Source organism: Hydra vulgaris, chromosome 14, assembly GCF_038396675.1.
Source record: "Hydra vulgaris chromosome 14, alternate assembly HydraT2T_AEP".
Classification (NCBI taxonomy): domain Eukaryota; kingdom Metazoa; phylum Cnidaria; class Hydrozoa; order Anthoathecata; family Hydridae; genus Hydra; species Hydra vulgaris.
Window position 1 is genome coordinate 14232501 of NC_088933.1, and position 24278 is coordinate 14256778.

At 27.6% G+C, this 24278-nt stretch overlaps 1 protein-coding gene across 1 annotated transcript in view; it reads left to right on the forward strand.

The window, feature by feature from the left end:
* LOC100210028 (lysine-specific demethylase 4A) overlaps positions 1-6632 on the forward strand; it is a 94018-nt gene extending 87386 nt beyond the window's left edge. Inside the window, exons 18-20 of the mRNA XM_065818480.1 lie at positions 4543-4659; positions 5082-5174; positions 5433-6632. Of these exons, the coding sequence (XP_065674552.1) occupies positions 4543-4659; positions 5082-5174; positions 5433-5546 (324 nt within the window). The 3' untranslated portion in view covers positions 5547-6632. The remainder of the gene's footprint in view (positions 1-4542; positions 4660-5081; positions 5175-5432) is intronic.
* The last annotated feature ends 17646 nt before the right edge of the window (positions 6633-24278 follow it).

Genomic DNA, 24278 nt, shown 5'->3' on the forward strand with positions numbered 1-24278 from the left:
TAGTCTGAATGGACCTTGTCAAACCCTTTTTACATCAGTTTTTTGCAACGATAAAAAGAACTTATTTATCAGAGAGTTGATGTTGTGGAATAGATGAAAAAAAATTAATTATGATTAAAAATAGCAGAAAGCTGTAAGAAAGAGCAAACCACAGGGTAGCAGATGTGTAAGAAGGAGCAAACCACAGGGTAGCAGATGTGTAAGAAGGAGCAAACCACAGGGTAGCAGATGTGTAATAAAGAGCAAATCATAGGGTAGCAGATGTTTAAGAAGGAGCAAACCATTTGCTAGAGTAAGACTTGATTTGATTCTGACAAGAAGTAATAAAAGGTTCCTTGCTTGTCTGAATTCAGGAAATTTAAAAGTGCTAATTTTGGCAGAGAGATAAAAAGCATCAACCCAAGGACCAATATGAAAAGAATCCTTGTTAGTTATTTGTTTTAGAGCTGTACTCTAATTAAGTGACACTAGAAAGAGTTACATGACAACTACCAGGGCACGAATAAAACCAATGTGCAAAGTCAAGATGATCCAGCACTCCGCGTTCTTGGCAGGAAACAATGTAACATTTTCTTGGCAGCAAACAATGTAACACAGGTTTACATCTAAATCAACTTATGCTGCACTATGGTCGGAAACATCACTTTTCTTGGCCAAAACTATTAAAACTTAAAATAACAGAATTTTTAACTGGAATTTGAATTTGCAGTATATTTTAAGTGTTTTTGTATAAAATAATTAATTTTTCTTTTAAAGTTATCAACATTTAGAATTAAAATTTAAAAAAAAATTTTTTACATAAAATTTTTTTTTCTTTTCTTTCTGAGTTTTTATTTTTTTAATTCTAAATTAGAAAATATACGATACTTAAGAGTAAATATGTTGTTTCTGGAAATTGAAAATATGATTTACACACGTATTTATGAAAATATTAAAATTTTATCAAACTCTTTAATTTAATTACAATTCATTATCCAAAAATGTATTTTCCTCTTCAAGTTGTTCTGGATAATTGTCCTCGTCGTCATCCATATTTTCTAAATTCTCAGTCGCTCATGTTTCACCGATATCCTTACAATACAATAATTCCTTTACTGCTGGTGGCAGTGTTAAACCCTTCCTTTGGTGCACACGTGTATTTAAGCGAAGAGATGAAGTTAATGGATTCGATGTTTCAAGAGCTCTATGAAATACATCGAAAAGATTATCAATGCAGCTAGTCTTACGTGCATGGTGCAGTCTGTCGCTTTTATATATTTTGTTTCGTGACTCAGCTGCATCCTCTCCGAAGTAACCAACAGGAAGTGCTGTATTCTGCATTATTTGCTTTGAGTGAACTATAACTTATGTACTGTGGGAGTCATTGGCAACCAGGGGTACTTGCTTTGATATAATTGACCAGTTTGAAAGCAATACTCTTTAAATTTATCCAAATTTAGGGAAAGTTGACAAGATAAACATATTAATATTGTTCTCATTCGAAATATTAATTCGGTGTCTACTCCTAAAACTTTCGAAAATTTATCATATTCCGTAAATGCTCTACGCGACGTGTTGCCGTCATTTATGAAACCACCTGCTTTCGGAACATCAACACGAAGACTTAGTTCTTTCCAAAACTCATTCTGAATATACTCTTTTCTTTTCTTAATTGCATCTTTATCTTCATCCGATCTTATTTGCCATTTTTTTACTTCCATCTTGTATCCTAAATGTAGTACGAACTCAAAAAATCTAATCCAGCAGTGCAGTGGACTAATTTTGTACTTTAGATTTCCATCGATATGATGAAATTTTACGCTGTTATAATCTGTGCCTTTAAGAAAGTCAGTTTGGGTTGCATGGCATATTGGACATTTTTGATTTGATTTTGTATTGGTTAAAACTTTTGTCGTCTACTAGTACACCATTGGGTCTGCACTTACTTTTTATTGCTAATATATTATCATAGGGTGGATAAATATTAGCGTTATGTTGCTTGCTTTCAGTCCGGATGGAACAGTATTGGCTCTTCGAAAAATTGTTTTCGAGAAGAAATGCTAACGCTTCCTCATCAGACGTTACAATAGGTGCTTTTACATCATCGACATATAGCTTCCTAATCTTGGATGATCTTGATGGACTTTCGATGCTTTCTTTTAAAACAACTGCCAAATCTACTTGTCCTTGTTTTCGAGCCGAAATTGATGCTGCTTGAACTAACAGATTTGTTTCGTTGTGTTCTGACATCGAGAGGTTTGCTGCTTGTCTCCTCTTACTTCGTTCAGATTTCTCAGAGTACTTAAGTTGCGGGCGTCCAGTTAGTGATACAATTTTTTTATCTGGGCTTAGTTCTACTGTGCATTGAGTCTCTGTGGAAGCAATTTCTAAATTTATTTGCCTGTTTATTACAGTTTCTGAACAAAGCCAGCCAGAATATTTAATTTGAAAATCATCTAATCTTCTATGACACTTTTCCGACTTTGCAGACAAATTATTGTTAAGCATGCGTGCTTTTTCTGTTAAATATTTATAGCATTCGTCTGAAATTTTATTGGCTCCACATTTTTGTATAAAATAATTTATTAGTGCGTCCTTATTTTTTCCTTTCTTCTGCTGGGTCAACCAAATATCAAAAACTGCTGAATTCTGTAAACAAATGATGACTGAAAAAAAAGAATTTACTCAAAAACCGCAAAAAACCGCAAATCGAGATAAACATTTTCAAAAACTAAACACTTCAAAGTAATTTTGGTTTTTAATCTTATGCTTAACACTCCTAAACAAAATGTGTTAAGCTTACTCAAACTTAAAAAATAAAATAAATTCCAAAATGTTAAAGACTTTTGGAAAAAGTTATTTTATTTTTTAAAGTATCCAATTTTTGAGTATTATATTTTACAAAATTAATAAACTTACCATCACCTTCGTTTTCCATTTAAACTTTTATTTAACACGCTTTGTTTTCAGCTTTAACAAGCAATTGAAGTAAGCACTATAAAACACCGAACACAATTCTGTTTACAAATAAAGCAAACAAATTCAACTTCGATGACTCACCGAATAACGGTGAATTGCATATTACAACAACAAAATTAATTTTTGGTTGTTTTGGAGTGTTGACTACTAGATTTAAAAAACAAAAACATATTTCGTGAGTGTAAACATTTTGACTTTTGGCCAAGAAAAGTGATGTTTCCAACCATAGTGTGCTGTAAAGAAGTGTTTTGGCAAGGCTGTTTAACAGAAATTTTGTGTTTAGTTTTTTCCTAGGAGGTCTTGGCAAGACAGTGACCAGATGCAGTTTACACATGCCCACGATGAGTATTTCTATTGAGACATAATCTTTACTCAACCAAAAGCTCCACAACATAAGGTGCATTAAGTCAGGGTTTACCCCCCCCCCCAACCTTGCCATTACTTAAAAAATAAAATCTTACAAGGTGGTAGGTTGTATTAGATAGCATGTTAGCAGTATGAGTGGATTTCTTTTCTAGAATTGATATCATGTTCCGTGAGCTAAGCAAAGTTAAGGACGCCATATTTACATATGACCTTAGTATTAATAAAACAGATTGTGATCTGTTTTTACTCATCGAAATTGTTCACAAAATGATTGAAAATATAATGATTTATTCTATTTATGGACTATTTATGATTTTAAAAAGTTTACAAAATTTCTATTTATGTTATTAAATTAGCTATTTATATAACTAGCAGGTTTAAAAAGTGTAAAATCTGAAGAAAAAAAAAATTGATTAAAACTAACATAACAATGAAAGACATTTACTGTTGCAAAATATCAACTATGATTATTCCAAAATATGAGTAAGGGTTGTTGCAATATATCAGTAAGATTTGTTGCAATACATCAGTAAGGGTTGTTGCAATATATCAGTAAGGGTTGTTGCGATTATGCAGTAGTGGTGTAGTGGCAGATCCCTCGCTTCATAAGCGAGAGGTTTGGAATTCGATTCCCACCATGTCCCTGGTAGTACCATGCTCAACTTGTTTCTCTGTGCAGCGGCCTTGTTTTTCAAGCTTCGTGTTTCGGAGTTATAGAGTTGAGAGAGGGTTATAATCACAAGTTGCCTCTTCATCTGTAGTGGCCTTATCGGCATTGGGAAGGTGAATTACAACAAAAAAAAAATATCAGTTAGGGTTTTTGCAATGCATCAGTAAGGGTTGTTGCAATATATGAATAAGGTTGTTGCCATATATCAGTAAAGGTTTTTGCAATACATCAGTAAGGGTTGTTGCAATATATTAGTTAAGGAGTTTAAGCGTTAAATGAGACAATTTTTAATAAACATTGTATCAACATTGTATTATGTAAAAATGTATGAATGATATATAATTATAAATAGTTTTTAAAATTGATTTTAAACTAAAATTTTTTTTTTTTATATGATTCAGTATAAAAGTAATTTGTATATTTGAAATAGTGTAATTATAAATAATTAAATAAATAATAGTTGTTTATTTTTATTTAGAGTCCTTAAATTAGACGGTTTTATTTAAATAATCTTTTCAATTGTTGCTAAGTTTTGTTATCAAATTTAGGGTGTTAATGCTAAAGATCATATTATATTACCTGGTACAGAAGTAGATGTGTTATGGCCTGATTCTGTCACATATCCTGCTGAGGTTATTGGTCATTATCACGAAAGCAATTGTCTAGTAAATTTTTTTTTACTTTGAATTTTTGTAATTTTATTTTTACTTTTTGTGTTTTAGATATATAGTGTGTAGAGAGGTTCTTATTATGAAGTGGTTGTCAAGGCTATTATAGTAGTTGCAGAAAACCACATAACATTGATGTAGACAAAAAAAAAATAATTTTCTTCAAAAAATCGTGACAGCCGTTGTCGTAAATTAATACATTCGGCTCGCATCACATGCAATTTACTGTAGTTTGCCAACTACTGCTACGGCTATCTGGCACCTTGGGAGGGGGTTCTGGCACCATTGACATTGTCATCATTGTAGTTTACTGTTATTTTTATTTTTTATTTTAAATGTGTTGCAGAAGGTTACTCAAGAGACCTATAAGTAGCAGGTTGCGACTGTCCTTTTTTTTAAATGACTTGTAATTATTATAGGTTTCTTTTGAAGATGGATCTGTTTTAAATATAAAAAGAAATGATCTTTACGCCATTAATGAAGAGCTACCCACGAAAGTAAAGAAAAAATTGGTTAGTAATAATTTAAACCCTTTTGTACGTGAAGTTAATTAATTAATTTTTTTTTTTTCTTTGTGGGGTGACTTTTTAGCAATTATTTTTTACACACCATATCAATTATTTTTTATACTCCATATCAAAAATAAAAATATTTTTTGAATTTGAGTTGGTGTCATAATCTTAAAAAAAGTCCTTGTATTTTTCAAAACTTGTTTAAAAATATTATTAGTGTCTTTTTTTATTACATTTGTGTTACGTTTTAATTCATAGTCACACGCGTCAGAGACATTAAACAAATTTAGTCACTCTAGCCCTTTACAAATCGGAACAAAACGACTACGCAAAGGATCGCAATTTTTAAGCAACACCAAGTTTTATTTATAATTTTGATTTACTAGTTATTTTTTATATACTTCTTTTTGGGAGATATAGGGAAAAGCGTGCACCCTTGATCATAAAATCCAGGGCGCATTATGTTAATAACATTCTCCTAAATTAATGATAATTGTAAAACTAATATTAACTATAAAAAAACTATATATACTTTCTTAAGGTTTATTAAAACCATAAATATAAAAAACTCTAAAATAGTTTTATAGTTTTGTCATTCGTAAATTTTTGTTTAGTTTTTTTCCCCCTGGATTTTAGGATCAAGAGTGCATACTTTCCCCTACTTATATCCCGTTCACTCTAACAATAAGACATGTTTTATCTTAAACGCGTTTTGTATTTTTAATGTTAAAAACTGTATAAAAACAATAACACCATATAACGAGGTTGCTATATATTAATACAAATTTTATATGTAAAACAACTTCGCAATATTGTTTTGTTGTATGCAGTGTAAACGGGGTAATAATCATTAATATATCAGAATTTCTTAATTTTAGTTATAAGGTTTCTTTTCGCTTATAAGATAAATTTTATCATTTAGCCTTTAGTTTGATAGATATATGCTAAATGTACGTTATTTTGCATCGTACACAATTTATCGCTTTGTTTATCATAACGCAAAAAATTGCGGAAATGGTATAATAGTTTCTGTTTTTTAATATTCAATAACTATACTTAATGCTGATACCTAAACTGCTACTTAAGTATTCTAATTTTGAAATCATGTTCTCTTTTGAAAATTCTATTTCGAAATCATGTTCTCTGTAACGGTTACTGTTTTGAAAACTGGTGAAAAGTTGTAAATAGTTATTCTTTTTTTTTAATATAAAAAAATGTTCCGACTTGGAAGCAAGTGCTTGAGAATTTATTTATGTTTAATGAAAATTCGTGGTTTTTCGTAAAGTTTTAATGTTACTAAAAGCGTTTTGTATATATTTGCTGTGAATAGGCGCGGATTTTATTTAAAAAAAGTTATATTGTATCTTACTTGCTTTATTAATAGCATTTAAAATAGTTGTATTATATCTTATTTGCTTGTTAACTTTTAAATTTTTTTAATGTTATCATAGTATCAAATATTGTGTTTTAAATGTAAAAATTAATTTATACCATAAATAATTAACCGTGCCATAAACCCCAGTTAGTAAAACATATCCTAGTTCGTAGATCCCCTAATAAATAATTTAGATAATAGAAAGGAAATTTTACTCGGTTCTCTTTTTATTATTCGACCTTACTGGATTTAATTTTTACTTTTTTAAAAAATAGTTAAACTTTTTTTTAAAGTTCTCTTTTGAAAGGCCGGCAACATCACGTTAGATAACTTATATTATTTTCAAATACATAAATTACCGGAGTTGCTTATTATTTTGTTCATTAGAAAAGAAAAGAGTATTTCTTTGTTTTCACAATGAACGTACTGTATTTTTTAAGCTATGGTGTAGTAGTTTTAGTGTTGCTGAAAATTTTTTAATATTGTTCCGGTTGCTTCTGTATTTACGTTTCCACGAAAATTTAAAATTGCATTAGCAGATAAATATCAGTTGTCTAAGTCTGTTGTCACAATTCCTAATGAGACTTTAGCATACTCTGAAAATTGTGTAAAAGTATGTTTTTTGTGCCGCAAAAAAATTTAGGTAAGGGATCAACTTGAAGAGACCATTGAATAAAAGCAGATTGAACGGTTTTCGAATAAGTTTTCAATGTTTTCAGAAAAAGATTTTATTCATATATGTATGTATATATATATATATATATATATATATATATATATATATATATATATATATATATATATATATATATATATATATTACAGGTTGATTACAAAATGATTACTCTATATAACTATAAGAATTTTTATTTGATGTTTATAAGAGTTTAAATTTGATGTTTAAAGAGTTCGGCAATTCGCTATATATTTTTTTTGAACTCTAGAAGAAATAAATTTTTGAAGTTCCGCAATAATTTGAAGTCGGCTGAAATATCTACCGGAATTAAAGAGATTAGATTGAATCTGAAGCATTTTTAGATAAATGCATAGTGAGTTGGTGTAATATTCTCAAATATTTGGCGCCAAATCTTTTTAACATGATAATAAACTCCGACATGTAAAGGTTGAAGAAAGTGATATAGATAAGCCTGTAACATCATGAGCTTGGCGTTGTTTTCAATACAAAGTAGAGCAACCTGGCATCTAACACCCATGCTGTAGCAATCAAGGACTCAAACATGGGTACCAAGATTTATTTAGATATTGTAGCAAAGAGGTATAAAATACTAGGTGGAGGAAGAACGAAGTAAAATTATGTCTATTTGGGAAGTTTTTCAAGAAACCGTCTTTTTAGATAATTTTCAATGAAATACCGTTTATCAAAAATTAACCAATCACATTACAATCACTTTTTTAAAAAACTATCCGATGGTATTGTTTCAAAACTTCAGCTAAACGGAGAAAGAAAAGGTAAAGTTCAAAGAGGTGGCAGAGATTGTCTTAAACTTTGATATTTATACCTACTATCGAGGTGTTCAAAAACGATTACTATCGTGATTTTTTCTGTGATTATATCTTCATAGTTGGAGCAGTTGTTTAAAACTTATCCAGTAAAAGAGTAATCTACTTCGATTACAGCTTTTAAATCCTACAAACTACGTTTTATAATTTTCCTTTTTTACCTCAAAGACGCCATTTTGACTTGCGATTGAAAAAATTATATTACAAAGACTGTGCTGTGATTTAAAACCATTTTTGGCTTCTTTCTTCCTCCAGTCAAAAATACATCTTTGATTTAAGCTAGAATATTGATTTTTGCTGTCATTAGCAATCAATTTATTTTGATCTTTGCAGTCATAAGAAATCTATTTACTATGATTTTTGTTAGCTTGATCAATTGCTTTAGTTTTTTATATTTTAATTTGATAGAACTTAGTGTAAACCAAAAAAATAAAAAATAAATACAAGCATATCATTCAAAATTATATAAAAAGCAATTACAAGTTTCAATATAGACTCATAGAAAATTCTCTTCATAAAATTAATAATTCAACATTTAAATATACTTATATATTATTACGACATTATTGCGGTTAACATGTATTAATATGGTTACTAAATATATCAAACTCATATATATATATATATATATATATATATATATATATATATATATATATATATATATGAGTTTTTAGAGAGAGAGAGAGAGAGAGAGAGAGAGAGAGAGAGAGAGAGAGAGAGAGAGAGAGAGAGAGAGAGAGAGAGAGAGAAGCAAGTCTACAAATAAAATAGGGGGTGGGGCGAATCCTTAAAAAGTTTTGACTGATTCCTAAAAAAACTAAAATTCACCCGACTAGCCAATTATATTCTTTAAATAACCGACTATAACTTGAAAATCACCTTCTAAGGTGAGGGGGTACCTCACACCCATAAATTCGCCTCTGTATTTATATATAAGTATATAATACTAAAGAAAGTATTATATAACAAACCAAGCTGAGCTTTCCTTTGATTAATACATTTTTTAAAATTAATGATGCATTCCATTATATTGGTACAGATTAAACAACTTAAAGACTTATCTCATTTTTTTAAAAGCTTTCAAAATGAAGTGAATGATTAAATAGTTATCTTTCTTTTAATAAGCAAAAGCTGATTGATATCGATCATACACGAGTGGTTCAGGAAACGTCTTAACAATTTTTGGAAACTTTGATTGGTCCTTTTTTCAATTGAAGAAATAGATGATACTTTGTAATACTATAAAACTATTCAATTTTGACATTTATTCTTCATATATAAAGTTGATGACAGAATTTTTTCATTGTCACTTAAATTTTAACTAACAGTTTGATAAACTTATTTTTTAGGGGATTACAATTAGACTTCAAGATAAGCATTACTGTACAGCTCAGCACAGTCTTGAAATTGATAATTTAAAGAAAAAGCTGCAAGAAATTAAATTTCACGTTAATTCTTTTCACTTTAACTGGTTTATTAACTATTTCTATTACATTTAAAGGCTTAGCTAATTTAAGGGAATTCAAAAGACTTAGATAATTCAAGAAAGTTAAAGAGACTTAGCTATAATTCAAGAGATTTAGCCAAGTTTTAGATGTAATAGAATTACTAGAACATGTCTAGCCTAGAGCATGTAGTAAACAAATCAATTGAGTTACCACTCGTCATCTTCCATAACGGATTATTTTAGGCATTCTATCACTTTAACTCTAGTGAACTTAATCAACGATCTTGATAATAGAGTTCAAGCAAAAAACATGGTTGTTTATAAAGATTTTTTGTTTATAAAACGCTTTTCAAGCAACTTAACCACTAAAATTAAGTTGTCTTAAGCTAACCAAGCTTGAAAAATTAATTTCCAATAATTTCTAGGTATATATCATTCTGATTTTCCACATCAAACCTCTATTCATGCAGAATTAGATTTATGAGAGGCTCTTTGAAAATCCAATCGAATCCCCATCTAGTATATTTAAATATTAAAGTTTATGGATATGACTGGTTTCCCAATACTTATGAAGTATTTCTTATTGTAGATATCTATAACAACACGGATGTTATGGATAAAGATTAAAAACTTATTGAAGGAGCAGAGTGTTGGAAAAATGATTGAACAGCCTTCTCTTAATTTCAATTTATACAGAAATTGTTCCAGATATAGACTGGGTTATTGAAATATTTCAACTTCTAGAGAGAGAGACGTTTAGAATTGTATTTGAGCTTTGAATAATTGTTTATGATTAAATAAATATATAATAATTCTTTTTTTTTTGTTTAAACATATTTTCAATGTAATTTTAAAGGATCTTATTGCTTGTTGGTTTTAAATTATTAATTATTGAATTTATTTTCCACTTATGTATTTTCGATGATCTTTGAAAATATTAGCACTAACTAAAATAAAAAGCTACTAAATGAGAAATCTGAAAAAAAAAAATTAAAATTGTAAACTATTAAATAAAAATTCTAAAAGTAATTTTATATGTGTGTGTATGAGTAGTGTGTGTGTGTGCGTGTGTGTGTGTGTGTGTGTGTGTGTGTGTGTGTGTGTGTGTGTGTGTGTGTGTGTGTGTGTGTGTGTGTGTGTGTGTGTGTGTGTGTGTGTGTGTGTGTGTGCGTCTGTGTTTTGTGTGTGTAAATATTTTTAGTAAAATCTATAAAAAAAGTTCGATGTTTTTAAAGAACAATGTAATAATATAGCTTTCTGATGACCCTATAGAGGGTGAAACTGTTCAATTAGTTTTTACAAATAATATATATATATATATATATATATATATATATATATATATATATATATATATATATATATATAAATTAGTAAAATTTGTGGAAAATCAATATACTAATTTATAATATTGATATAATAATTACAAAACTATAATAACCTTTTGCTGCATTATTAATAAATTTGCGCTAACTGTCTATCAAGAAAAAGAATGAATTTAGAAATGGTTAACCTAAGACAACATAACAACCTACATATGCAAGGTTCTTCGGCTGACTTTTTAGTTGGTGCACTTTGTTAAGAAGGTTAGGCATATTGTATGTCAAACTTCGTTAGGCAGGTTAGACATATTTTATTTCTAACTTCGTTAAGTAGATTAGACATATTGTATGTCTAATTTTGTTAATTACATTAGACATATTGTATGTCTAACTTTGTTATGCAGATAAGACATATTATATACTTAACTTATGAACAGAACCGCCGAGGCCAAAATTTTGCATTAAGCTTTTAACTGGTAACCATTTAACTGTTAACCATTAAAAATAAATAAAAAATATAGGTGCAAAATTAGCAAAAACCAAGCTAGGTGAAGGCCGCAGCAACTGATCAACCTTTTATTTTATCATTTAAATTGCAGCCCTTAGAAAAAAAATGCTGCGCCAGAAAACTTCTCTTTGTCGTAGCTATCCAGTGTCTTTTTAGGGTAGACTAAACTACTTATTATATAATTAATAATTATGACGCAATTTGAAAAATTTAAGCTACATCTATTAAAAATCATAAAGCTGATCTTCTTAGAGATAAATAGTCAAAAAATGCATTCTAAAAACACAAACTCTAAAAATTAAATTTTTATGAGTTTACGTTTCCAAGGTTACGTCTCTAAATTTATAATCCATTATTTCAAATTTTAAGTTGCTCAGTGCATTTTGTTTTGGCTTAAAGTAAATTATTATCATTTTTGGTGTAAATTTTACAATCATCAAAGATAAATTAACCATCTCCATTGTTAAAGATATTGCTACTGCTTTTGATTTACTGTCTCGAGAGCTATAGTATATCGGGAAGTAGCACGCCAGTATAATACATGATACCCACGTGCCATAAGTGATAGCTGCTGTTTCGTTAAAAAAAGATGGCAAATTTCTTGCTTGAAATGCTTGAATTGCTGACAAAAACAAAACAAAGCAAATGTAGACGACTTGATATGTAAAATGTACGTCTGTTGAACAATGAAAATCTTTAGTCATGGTGTTGTTGTTTCTATGCATAACTAACTTTGGTGGTTGATGAATAAATAAAATGCCGCCTATAGCACCTTGACAAATTATAAGGACCAGCACAATAAAAAAATCAAATGAAGTCGATACGATTTTATCTTTAACTGTAATACGGTGCTTCAGATTAAAAATTTTTATATATTTTCGTGTCTTAATGCATGTAATTGCCACCAAAACAGTAAATAAAAAACCTAGAATTAAATGTCTCACAGAACAAGTTTCTGGAACCGGTAAGTTTATATATAGGCTAGGAATGGACACAAAAATCAATAAATGTGCCACCAACATTATTACTGAAAAAGAAAAATTTCCTGTTTTGACTAAAGGTGTATTTCTCTTAAAAAAAAATGTTGTCAGTATCCATAGACAATATAATGAACCAAAAATTGACAGAAATATGACCGCTAACCCTTCTGTGTCGGTAGTTTTAAGAGACCTACTTTTAAAGTTGTCAACACATTCAGTTTTATCAACATTTGAATCAAAGTTTTCTGAGCATAAAGCGCACTCGTTACTTCCATTATTTCTTTTAATATAATTCTTTTTACAAGGAATGCAGTTCCAGTTTTGCACATTTTTAGAAACAGTTTTTGTAATAATCATCATTTTTTGTTCATACCCTGGTTTACATATAATTCTAGAACATCTTGTTATACTTTTTGTATATCTGTCTAAGTCATCAATAGATTTACGTTTTACAACATTCATATTATTTTTAAAGGTGATAAATGTCAACGGTTTTCTATAAAGTTCAAAAGTCATGTAGATAAAATCCTTATAACTCGTATCACTATGATTTACGTAGTAAAGATTTAAGAGAACCCAATAGTATTGAATATAGTGTAGATGGTTTACCTCTTTTGTTAAATCAACTGCATCTTTTTCATAGCTTAGTAATGATAGTATTTCATCTGATGAATAGTCAAAAACATAATTAATTAACTTGCTTTTTCCTCTTAACAATTCAATCGAGTAATGAAGATTAGATCGGTTTAAATACTTTTTATCATTAATGTTGTTCCAAAAACACATTTTTACTCTTACATTTAACCGGTAAGCGATTTCTATAAATACTTTCAATCCTTTAATAGCATTTTTAGTTATGTATATATACAATATATCTAATTTTTCATTTGAAGACAGCTCACGAGCAATAGTCTCCATATAAGACTCGTTTTTAAAATCAACAGTATAGTCTATGATGCATACATCATGATATATTTTAGTTAATTTGTTAAAGTCCAAACCTCTTGTATTGTTTGCCGTAATGCTGAGAGTAACAATTTTTTTTCTTTCTAATTTCCTAATCAGAAATAAAGCAAAAGCTTCTGTTAAAGGAACGTATGTTAAATAATTTTCATTAAAATGAATCATACCTTCATTTAACCGGTTAAAATCTAAATGGTAATAAAAATTGTTAAAGGCAATTATATCCGCAATAGCTTGGGTTGATTCTTTATCAAGAAATGTTACAAACAAAACTTTGGTCAAATTTTTTTCTAAAACAATATTTAACGCAATATTTTGCGCTGTTGAAATGTTGCAAGACGTAAATACTATTATATTAATTTTTACGCTAGATTTTACGGTGTCTGTTATGCTTTCTTGATAGTTTATTGAGCTTTCTGGGATCACACCCACTATGGTAAAGTTATTTTTTGAATTAAGAACATTTAATAGAGGAGAAAAACTTTCCTCGTGTTGTTTAACTGAAAATGCAAACATCGAGAGAATATTTAGAACTAATGAAAATCTTAAAAACACCATCATTGAGTTATTTCTTTTTCATAAATAAATTTTACTCTCTTTCAAACGATCTTTTTATATAATACTTCACTGGTATATTAATCTCTTATTTTAAACCTTCTGATTTTTGATTGTTTATCAAATAAAAATTTGTTTAATAAAAGTACAAACAATTTTGTATAGTAATTTAAAGTAAAAAAAAAAATAATAATAATAATAATTGTTTGAGTCAATTTTATAACGATCCTTTTATAAAAATTCACATCGAGGTTAATTATAAAAGTTTACTTTTGAATAGTTGGTATTTGTAGTGTTGAAATTTAAATTCTTTTTAATTACTATGTTTTCTTTTAAAAAACTTCAATTAGAAAAAAAGCGTATTTTATTTTTCTTAATTTTACATTTTTTGCAATCATTGAAAATATAGCAAAACAAGTGTTCGGTAAAAGATGCTACATATAACCAGTTTAAAATCTTAAGTTGTTAACCGTACGATTTCGTGCAATTCCGGAAAAATAAAATTTTTTCAGAAGGATATTGAGAATCAGGAGTTTTTTTTTCCGTACCAAACATCACGAAACAATTAAAATCATCGATGTTTATTTCGCAAATGCTATTGCAATAAGTATACTTAAGAAATTTAGCATTTCACAAGTTGAATTACGAAATAAAACTATTTCGCTACATATGAAAGTAGCGCTTACGGAAGTTGCATTTGCGAAACAAGCTCTTTCGCTAAACGACGTTTTGAAATCTATAAAGAAAGTTTGTTCGCCAAACGGATATAATTGTAAAAAATAAAATCCTTATATACCAAAATATTTATAATAAAATTTTATTTTCAGTATAGCAACATTAACATTCAGTATAGCAAAAATTAACATTTTAAGGTTTTAGTTTTTGAAATAATGATAACACAAAATTTCATTCGAAACGAAACTTTTTCACACCGCAACTTGCGAAACTGTTATTACCAACAACAACAAAAACTTACAAAACGCGGCATTTTAAATATATTTAATTACATTCTATGAAATTAAATATATTTAAATATTTATTATGAATGAAATACGTATTATTAACTAAAATACTTATTATTATATGATATTGATAAGTTTCAGTTGTAAACTTTTATAAATAAACCTAGACTTTCATAAAATATACTTTTTAAGATGTGATTCAATGAACAAGAATTAAATAATGAAGATAACTTGAATAACTTTATCTTTTCCATTTCGGGGCAAAAAAGAAAATTTAGAGCAACTAAATTATATGTTTGGGATCATGAAGATTCGTCTATAACAAATAATACATTTGTAATATGTCAACATTGTAAAACAAAGTATCCCTTTTAAAGTAATAAATGGAAAATAAAATAGTCTGGCGATTCCTCAAGCAACATAATTTGGCATCTAAAACCTGTTCATAAAATATTTGAACCATCAAATAATAATATCAAAAGGCAAAAACAAGATGTCCTTCACTATTAATAACGCAAACGATTTTTATAAATTGATTTTAGCAACTCTTTTTAATGTATTTGTCAAATAATTATCTTAATAACACGTAATAATTAAACTTTTGTTAACATGTCTTGTTCGGGATCTTAAACCAAATCTTAGGTTTTAATAAAAAAGCATTTTATTACAAAAGTTGAGGTTTTTAGGTGAGCCGGTTTAAAAAAAGAAAGTCATTACTGGACTGATTTTCACTGCAAACTTGTCGTTAGTTTAATTCAAAGACAGTTTCTCCCACTAGACATTTCTCTACATTCATTACGTACCCAATGTGTATATGTATACATGTATAATATCACTTAAGGGGACAGATTTTACAAAAAAAACGAACACTTACGGGGTCATTAGCATTATCGGGGACATTTTAATGCACCCGTTAATTTTTTTTCCCGTATCGTTATCTAAGCATCGTTTTTTTGTAAAAAAAAATGTCCCCGTAGACAACTTTTGTAGAGAACAAAAAGTACATACATCGACTATCATATAGCCTGACTCGCAGCAGAGTGCTGCTACATCGACTGAGGGTTTGGTTTGGGTCAGCATCAAGGTAAGGCTTAGGGTTAGGGGTACGACAAGGTTTAAATATGGTTATATTACTGTAATTAATCGTTTTTGTAAAAAGATGAAAATAAAAATGACATATAATATATACTAAATAAATAAAAATAACCAAAATAAGTATAAAAAACATACTTTTTATAATAAAAAAATGAATTTTAAAATGTATAAATAAAAATATGATAAAAATTAAAAAACAATTACATTTATGATAAAAACAGTATAGAAAAAGGAAAAAAACAAACAAAACGGGAACAAAAAAACATGTCCCCGTAAGCGCCGACTAGGAGTGTATATACATATAAATATAAAGATGTATATGCATATATATATTATATATATATATATATATATATATATATATATATATATATATATATATATATATATATATATAGATATACATATATATATATATATATATATATATATATATATATATATATATATATATATATATATATATATATATATATATATATATATATATATACATATATACATATATATATATGCATAATTGGGTTAAGCCATATATGAGTACTATCATGTACATTTATTGGCTTAAGCCAATTATGTGTAGTATGAATTGCACATTCTAACATCTCGTGCAATATCTGTCCGCTTTCTCAATGCTATCTTTCTAACTCGACTTCTTCTGACTATTACTTTAACTTTCTTCGTTCTTCCTAAACTCACTTACTCTTGGTCAGCGAACCGGGTGATGATGCTCTTCAATGAGCTAAACTTATCTTCGCTGGCCCGGGTATGTGGCCTCTATATGGCAATTAGGCGGTGTAGGATAAACCACAATACCTATATATATATATATATATATATATATATATATATATATATATATATATATATATATATTTATATATACATACAGTATACTAGGAATATAAATGCATATATATATATATATATATATATATATATATATATATATATATATATATATATATATATATATATATATATATATATATATATATATATATATATATCTTTTCCGTAAGTGCACATTCCAAAATTCTTCTTCCGTAAGAAACTGTTTTGCAAGCATTCTCTCGAAATAATTTGCTCATGTACAACTTATGCTTTTTTTTTTTGAAATACGGAAGATAAAAATGCGAAATTTTTGTAGGTTTTGTTTTTCGGCGAACAACCCTGTTAAAATGCCTTTAAGCAACTCATTAAATAACGAGTAAGTAACTTTTGGCTTATTCTGTTAAATACAACGTAACAAAATAATTTTGATTACAAACATTAACGCTAGTGGCAAATCAAGTCTTTATATTTATAAGAACTAAAACAATTATAAAGAAGCGCAGTTTGTTACATTAGGAAAAGTTAAACTTTTGTCTATAGTTTAAGCTTTGTTGACTTTTTGTTGTCAAAATAGACCTTTATCTTTTTAGGTGCAGCATTTTTTCTCTTTATATAGGGGAGAAGGGGATAGCTTTAAACATTTTAAAAAATTTTTATTATAAAGTAATTTATTTTTTATTTCTACAACTTTTTTTTCTGAACAGTTGATAAAATCATTAAGAAAATTGCTTCATTTGTATAAATTTCGATAATAAATTCAAAGTTCTCATTTCAGCAACGTACTCAAAAATGTTTAAATCAAAAACCCCCAAACTCCAACTTAGGGTTACTTTGAATTCGCAGAGCGAATTCAAAAGCAAGTTCAAAGCTAGTCTAAGTTGGGTCAGTTTTTAAAACTACCCCATATGGGGTTTAGAAAAATTACCTGTAAATAAAAATAACTCAGATTAAAGAATTTTTGTAATACTAAAAATTAATAAATTTTTAATAAATGTATTTTTAGAACATATTTATTCTATTTTACTACAAATATATTTTGATTGCTGCATGTTTTTGTAGTTTCGTTTGATATTAATTTTTTCTTAACTAAGCCACTGACACAGTAGCGCAGTAGTTTAGCAGTTTAGCACGATACATTGACGACTCTTTATTGTGGCCGGGGTTTCATTTTTTTATTAAATTTGTTTCTAATGACATATTAATTTTCTGATTTTTTTTAGTTATGCAAATAGCAGTTTCAATTAAATTAGTTTTCTTATTAGTTTGACCATTTTTAAAGATCAGCCTTTAGGAAAAAAAACGCTGCATCTGATGGCATCTCTATGACGTAGCTACCCGGTTTTTTATATTTTTAAATTCTGAAATAAAAAACCAAACTACTAAGAAAACTAATTAAATTGAAGCTGATTTTTTTGGTTAAACAAATATGGTGCATTTAGCAAAGATAGTGATTTAGTTTAAAGAGACAAGGCCTAAAAATTTTATAGTAAAACTTTTTATTCCAATAAAGTTATTTTTTAAAACAAGTTTATTGTTTTGGAATAAAAAGTTTTACGAAAGAATCTTTAGACCTTGTTTCTTTAAAATAAAAATCAAAGGTGCCCCATCCATTTTATTTAAAACTGCCTATGTGCACAGTAAGGTGGGTAGGGTGGCCAAAAATCAAAAAAAAAAAAAAAAATTGGCTCCAATTTGGATGGAGCGAGGCAGATTAAAACTTTACACTAAATATATAATAAAATCTTATAATATTTGTCTCTTGTGATTTGCAGTTCCAAAGACTAAAATATTTTTTTTTACTAAGTATGTAACTTTGAAAAAATATTGTTACAAAAACGTTGAAGATGTTTTCGTTGATACGTTTTGCTAAAGTGATATAATGAAGAGTGGGCTATTATATCGTTTAAAAGCTTATCAAATCTACTTTTCAGTGAAAATAATTTTGATAAACTTTATAAAATTTAAAAATTACCCATTTAATATAAAATATTGTTACAAAAACATTAAAAGTCAACTTTAATGGAGCCGTAAAAAAAATAGTTCTAAAGATCTCTTCCATTTTGTAAAAAAATTAAAGTTCAATATATCACTAATTAACTGCAAAAAAAAAATTGGTTAAAAAAAGAAATGCAAATTTTAAAATGTCACAATATACTGAAAATGCAATTGGATAAACTTAATGCAATTGGATAAACTTGATGCATTAAATAAATGATCATTAGTTAGAAAATCAGGAAGTAAATTAATATGGTACTTAAATTCACCACGTGAAAAATTGTCTTTGTACCAAATTTCAGGTCGATACCAAATATCAGCAACAGTCCATTAAATATTAGCGAATGAAGGTACAAATTATAGAATTAAAGTGGCTGCAATGTTATTTACAAAATCGTAAACAAGGAGTACCATATGACTTAACATGTTCCCCATTTGAATCAATAAATTGCGGAGTTCCCCAAGGATCAATACTTGGACCCCTGCTGTTTTTAATTTATATTAATGATATTTATTTGTCTTCAAAAATACTTAATTATATTATTTTTGCTGATGACACAAATGTTTTCTTTTCTGACTCAAATTTAAAAAATATTTTTTATATTGTAAACACAGAATTAATATATCTTAATGAGTGGTTTGAAGCAAATAAACTTTCATTAAATATTGAAAAAACGAAATATATTTTGTTTGCTAAGTCATCTAAATCCGAGAACCTTCCACTCAAATTACCTGAACTAACAATTAACAATATTAAAATAAAAAGAGTTTTTTTAATGAAAATACTAGGAGTAATTTTCGATGAGAATTTAAATTGGAAAAGCCAAATAAAGCTAGTCGAGAACAAAGTTTCAAAGACCCTGGGGATTATGTACAAGACAAAACATCTTTTAAATAATTTATCTTTAAAAAACTAATACTTTTCATTTATACATAGTCATATTAACTATTGTAATATTGCCTGGGCAAACAATCATTTATCTTTCCTAAAAATTATTTATACAAACCAAAAACAAGCAAGTAGATTAGTTTTGGACGCAAGTAGATACGAAAGTGCCGAGCCGTTACTCAAGGAAATAAATCCTCTAAATGTATACAAACTAAATATATACCATAACTTTTTATTTATGTTTAAACTTCAAAATGAAATGATTTCAAAATATTTTTTTAAAAGTTTCACTCGAATTAATCATAAATATGAAACAAGACATTCAATGAGTAATTACTACATCCCACTAACATCACTCAAAAAATCTGACTTCTCGACTATATGCCGGGGACCACGCTTGAGGAATTCGGTTCTTGACGAAAATATGAAAAAAATAAAATCTATTGCTACATTTAAAAGAACTATAAAAAAACACTTACTAAATTTAAACATTACGTACATTCTCTAATTTTTTTTTAAAAAAAAATTGAAATAATTTTGTATTTTTAATTTTTTATGTACTTTATTTAATTTTAATATTGTATTGAATATGTATATGCATATGAAGCGAATTAAATTTTTTTTTTTTTTGTTTATTGTCTTTAATATGTATACGAATATGTACAGATTTGTAATTTTTTATTTGTTATTTTATATTTTAACTTTATCTTAAATTTCTTCTTTTTTTAACTTTAAGTTCTCTTTTTAACTTTAAGTTTTTTTTTAACCTTCTAAAATTTCTTACCAAATTTTTTTTTTTTAACTTATTAATTTCACTCTTTTATGTAATATTGGAAGATGTAAAATCTAATTGTATTTTTTTTGTATTTCACAAAGGGGCTTGATGATAAGTCATTTTGACTTCTACTTGCCCCAGTCAGCTTGTAATTATATATATATTTGTTTAAATTTATAGATAACATTGTAAAATGTGTAAAATGACGAAATAAATAGAAATTCTAAAGAGTGTTGGAACCAAAGTTACTACAAGATATTGGTACGACATTATGCTTTCTCGAGGTAAATATATGCTTTTGATGCCTTTAAACTTCCAATTAACTTATCAGATCCAATTATAACTTCACTTTAGGTATAAGTTCTAAAAATAAAAATCTTCCATTAGGAGTTACTAATCTTTTTAATTATTCAGTTGAAGAAGTTGAAATAAATGTAGTGACTAAATGACAATGACATATCAGATGAAGAACACGGTATTTATCAATTTATTGAAAATGTAGAATCTTTTAATACAGATTTAAAAGTTAGTAATGGTTAAAATAAAAAAATAAAATGAATGATTTTATCTGAAAAATACCTCGGAAACTATAAAAAAAAAAAACCTCGGAAAAAAAAACAACCTCGGAAACTATAAAAATTACCAAAAAAATAACAGCAATAACTTATTCTTTACAATTTTTCCTTAAAAATTATTTCTTTGTCCTTTTAAAAAAAACTTACGGGATGGAAGGGGAAAAATCTTATGGGCATCCTTGCTACAAAGTCATATTTTTCTGAGTCTATTGTTTAAATTTATATGAAAATTTAGACATTAATACTTGAATATATGTACTTTTTGAAAATAATAAAATCTTTATGTAAATTTAACGAAAATAATTTTAACCATCCCTATGTATGGAACCATCCCACTGTGAAATGACTTTTAAAAAAGTGTTTTAAAAAATTGCTTATTTTTTGGGAGAAAAACGTTTTCTTTTAAAACTTTTTTTTTTCATTGTAAATAGTATGGAGTATTTTATATAATAAAAAACAAAACGTTACCACTTATTAAAACTGTGGTCAAGAAACTCATCTTTTTGTACTCAAAAACAAACAAGCTGTCAATATTATCTCAAATATAAACCCCCTTTTTAGGAAATTGTCTTCCCCTTTAGGGAAGGATATAGTTATTTGTTTTCAAAATTTTTATAGTAGTTTACACTCTTATTATTATCTAAAAACTTTGATTTGCAATAAAAATGTGGAAAACACATATTCATCACATTTGCAATAAATAAGGTGACATTGTTACTGCTGGAGTGACTGGATATATGTAAATGATTAGACAATATGTCTGCTGGAGTCACTACTGAAGTTGGGGGGTGTAATAAGTAAGAAATATACATTTTAAGTCTAGTGAACCTTTTTACATTTCAGTAAAATATACTTTTAAAGGGTTCCTAAAGTTACAAATATAAGAAAAGCAAAACTAGGCATCAGACATTTTGGTTGTTTATATTTTTTTAAACTTATTGTAATTGGCAGATTATAACTTTGCCCATAAGTTATTTATCAGTTTATAAACAACTAACTTTAATTGCTCATAACTTTTGTTTGTTTAGAAATTTTCCTATATATTAAAGGAAAGGAATTTATAAGTAAAAATAAGAACAGCTTGATGAAAATGGCGGCATAATTTCTTGTTTTTAAAGACATAAAAAAAAAAACGTAAAATTTATTTTATAAAATTTTAGAAAAGCGTAAACAAAGTTCTTCTGGTAAGAAATACCACTTCCTGTTCCTTCTATCAAGTTAAATTAGAACAAAGAAATCTACTTTAGGAATTATGATGCGGTTACCCGATGTTTTAAGATCAAGAAACACGACGTATAAAGGTATATTTCAAACTATTCAAAGTTTGAACCATATTGATTTTACGCCATTTTGAAATCGATTTGAAATTCAAAATGAGAGTCCAAGGTCAGAAAAAGGTGATACAAAAGATATTGGTGATGATGAAAATAAAGATGGCATAGAATAGTTTTTTTATGATTGTTTTGTATATGATTTTTATTTTGTATAATTTTTGTTTTAAAAATATTGAAATCTTCACTAGGGCTCTATTTATTTTAATTTGAGTTTACACAATGACAAATAGAATAATTAAAATGACGCTTGCTTGTAAAAAGATAATAATATATATAAAATCTGTAATGTTAGTATATAGTGAGCAGTGACAAAAGTTTCAAATGGTCAAGCTTGATTATTTTAAATTAGCAAAGAACAAGCAATGAATGGAATGAACCCTGACAAAAAGCACGTGCATTTATCCTTCAGACGCGCGCACGACATATTTTTTTATGTGTGGTGTTATGGCAAATAGAATATTCTAATCACAACAACATAATTGTGCAGATAAGAAATGCTGTATGTAAAAAATGAAACGCTCGCTAGCAAATGAAACGCTCGCTGGCTGTTTTTTGAAGGTTTATTCATTCATATAGGCTGATTGAATCAACGGTAAACCAACATTTAATTAACGTTATGTTTTCAATTTGTTTATTTTAAAAACAAGTGAAATTTTTTTTGTGTCTTATTTTCGTTGCCTATGAAACCCACAAAACATGCTTTTAAAAATAAAGAGTTGTAAGTTGCTTAAAAAACAAGCAATTTCCTTTAAAACAGACCAAATGCTGAAAAAAAAATTAAAAAAAGGATGAATTAAAAAAACAGGTTCAAAAACAGTTTTTTCCTGAATGGTTTCCATATTTGCTATTTTGATCAATCACTCTAAAAAACACACTTTTTTGTACTGTTTATATAAATATTAATTTTCTGGTTGTTGATTTTCTTGATTTAAATATAATAAATAACAATTTAACTGTAACTAGATGTTAAAATAGAAAAAAAAAATAGAGAAATTAAAAGTAAGACCATTTTTTGTTAAAATAAGTATAGTTAACACCAGACCCAACATTGTAATTTTTTTAACTGGAGAATCCACTGTGTCTTTAGTGTAAATAAAAACTGAAGTTTTTTATTTCTTTTCTTTACATCTAATTTAATATTCAAAATAAATCTTAAAAATAATTGTTAAAACTCGAAAAGGTGTTAAAAAAAGGTTTTGCATAAATGCAATTTTTTTTACAACAAAGTTAAAATCCTAATTTAAACCTTTAAATAAAAATTGGTCACGCTGGAATAATCAGAGAAATATATAACTATTTTTAAATATATTTTGATATATTAAAATGATATATTAACGATACTTCGCTGACCTATTGCAGTCAGCGTCCAACTGCCGTTGATGGTAGTCATAGCTGAAGCATTTTTACAAAATATAGAAAAAAGAGCCCTTAATATAGCCTTTGTTAATTCATTCCAATCAATTGTTACAAAAAATATGTGGATGATAGCCATGTTTACTTCGATTCGAAAGAAAAGCAAGAATTGTTTCTTAAAACTTTAAACGAACAAAACCCCTCCATAAAATATACTGTTGAACTCGAAAACGAAAGAAAATTATCTAATTTTTTAGATATTTGTATTACAAATACAATGAATGGATTTTATGAGTTTCAAGTACACCGAAAGAATGTGATAACAAATGTTCAAAGAAAACCAAACTCCAACATCAACCCAAGTATAACCACTGGCGTCTTTAAAAGATTTTAATGTAGAGCAAAACAAACCTGCTCTCAAAAACATCTCTCACAAAAAATTGGTTTCCTAATAATTGCATTTTTTGAAAACGACTATAACAAAAGTAATCTTATTATTATAATAATAAAAAACTATATATTTAAAAAAATACTACATCTAATCAATTAGATAAACAGTTTGTTAAACTACCTTGGATACCTATTATTGGCCCCAGACTCCGAAGAGAATTTAGAAAA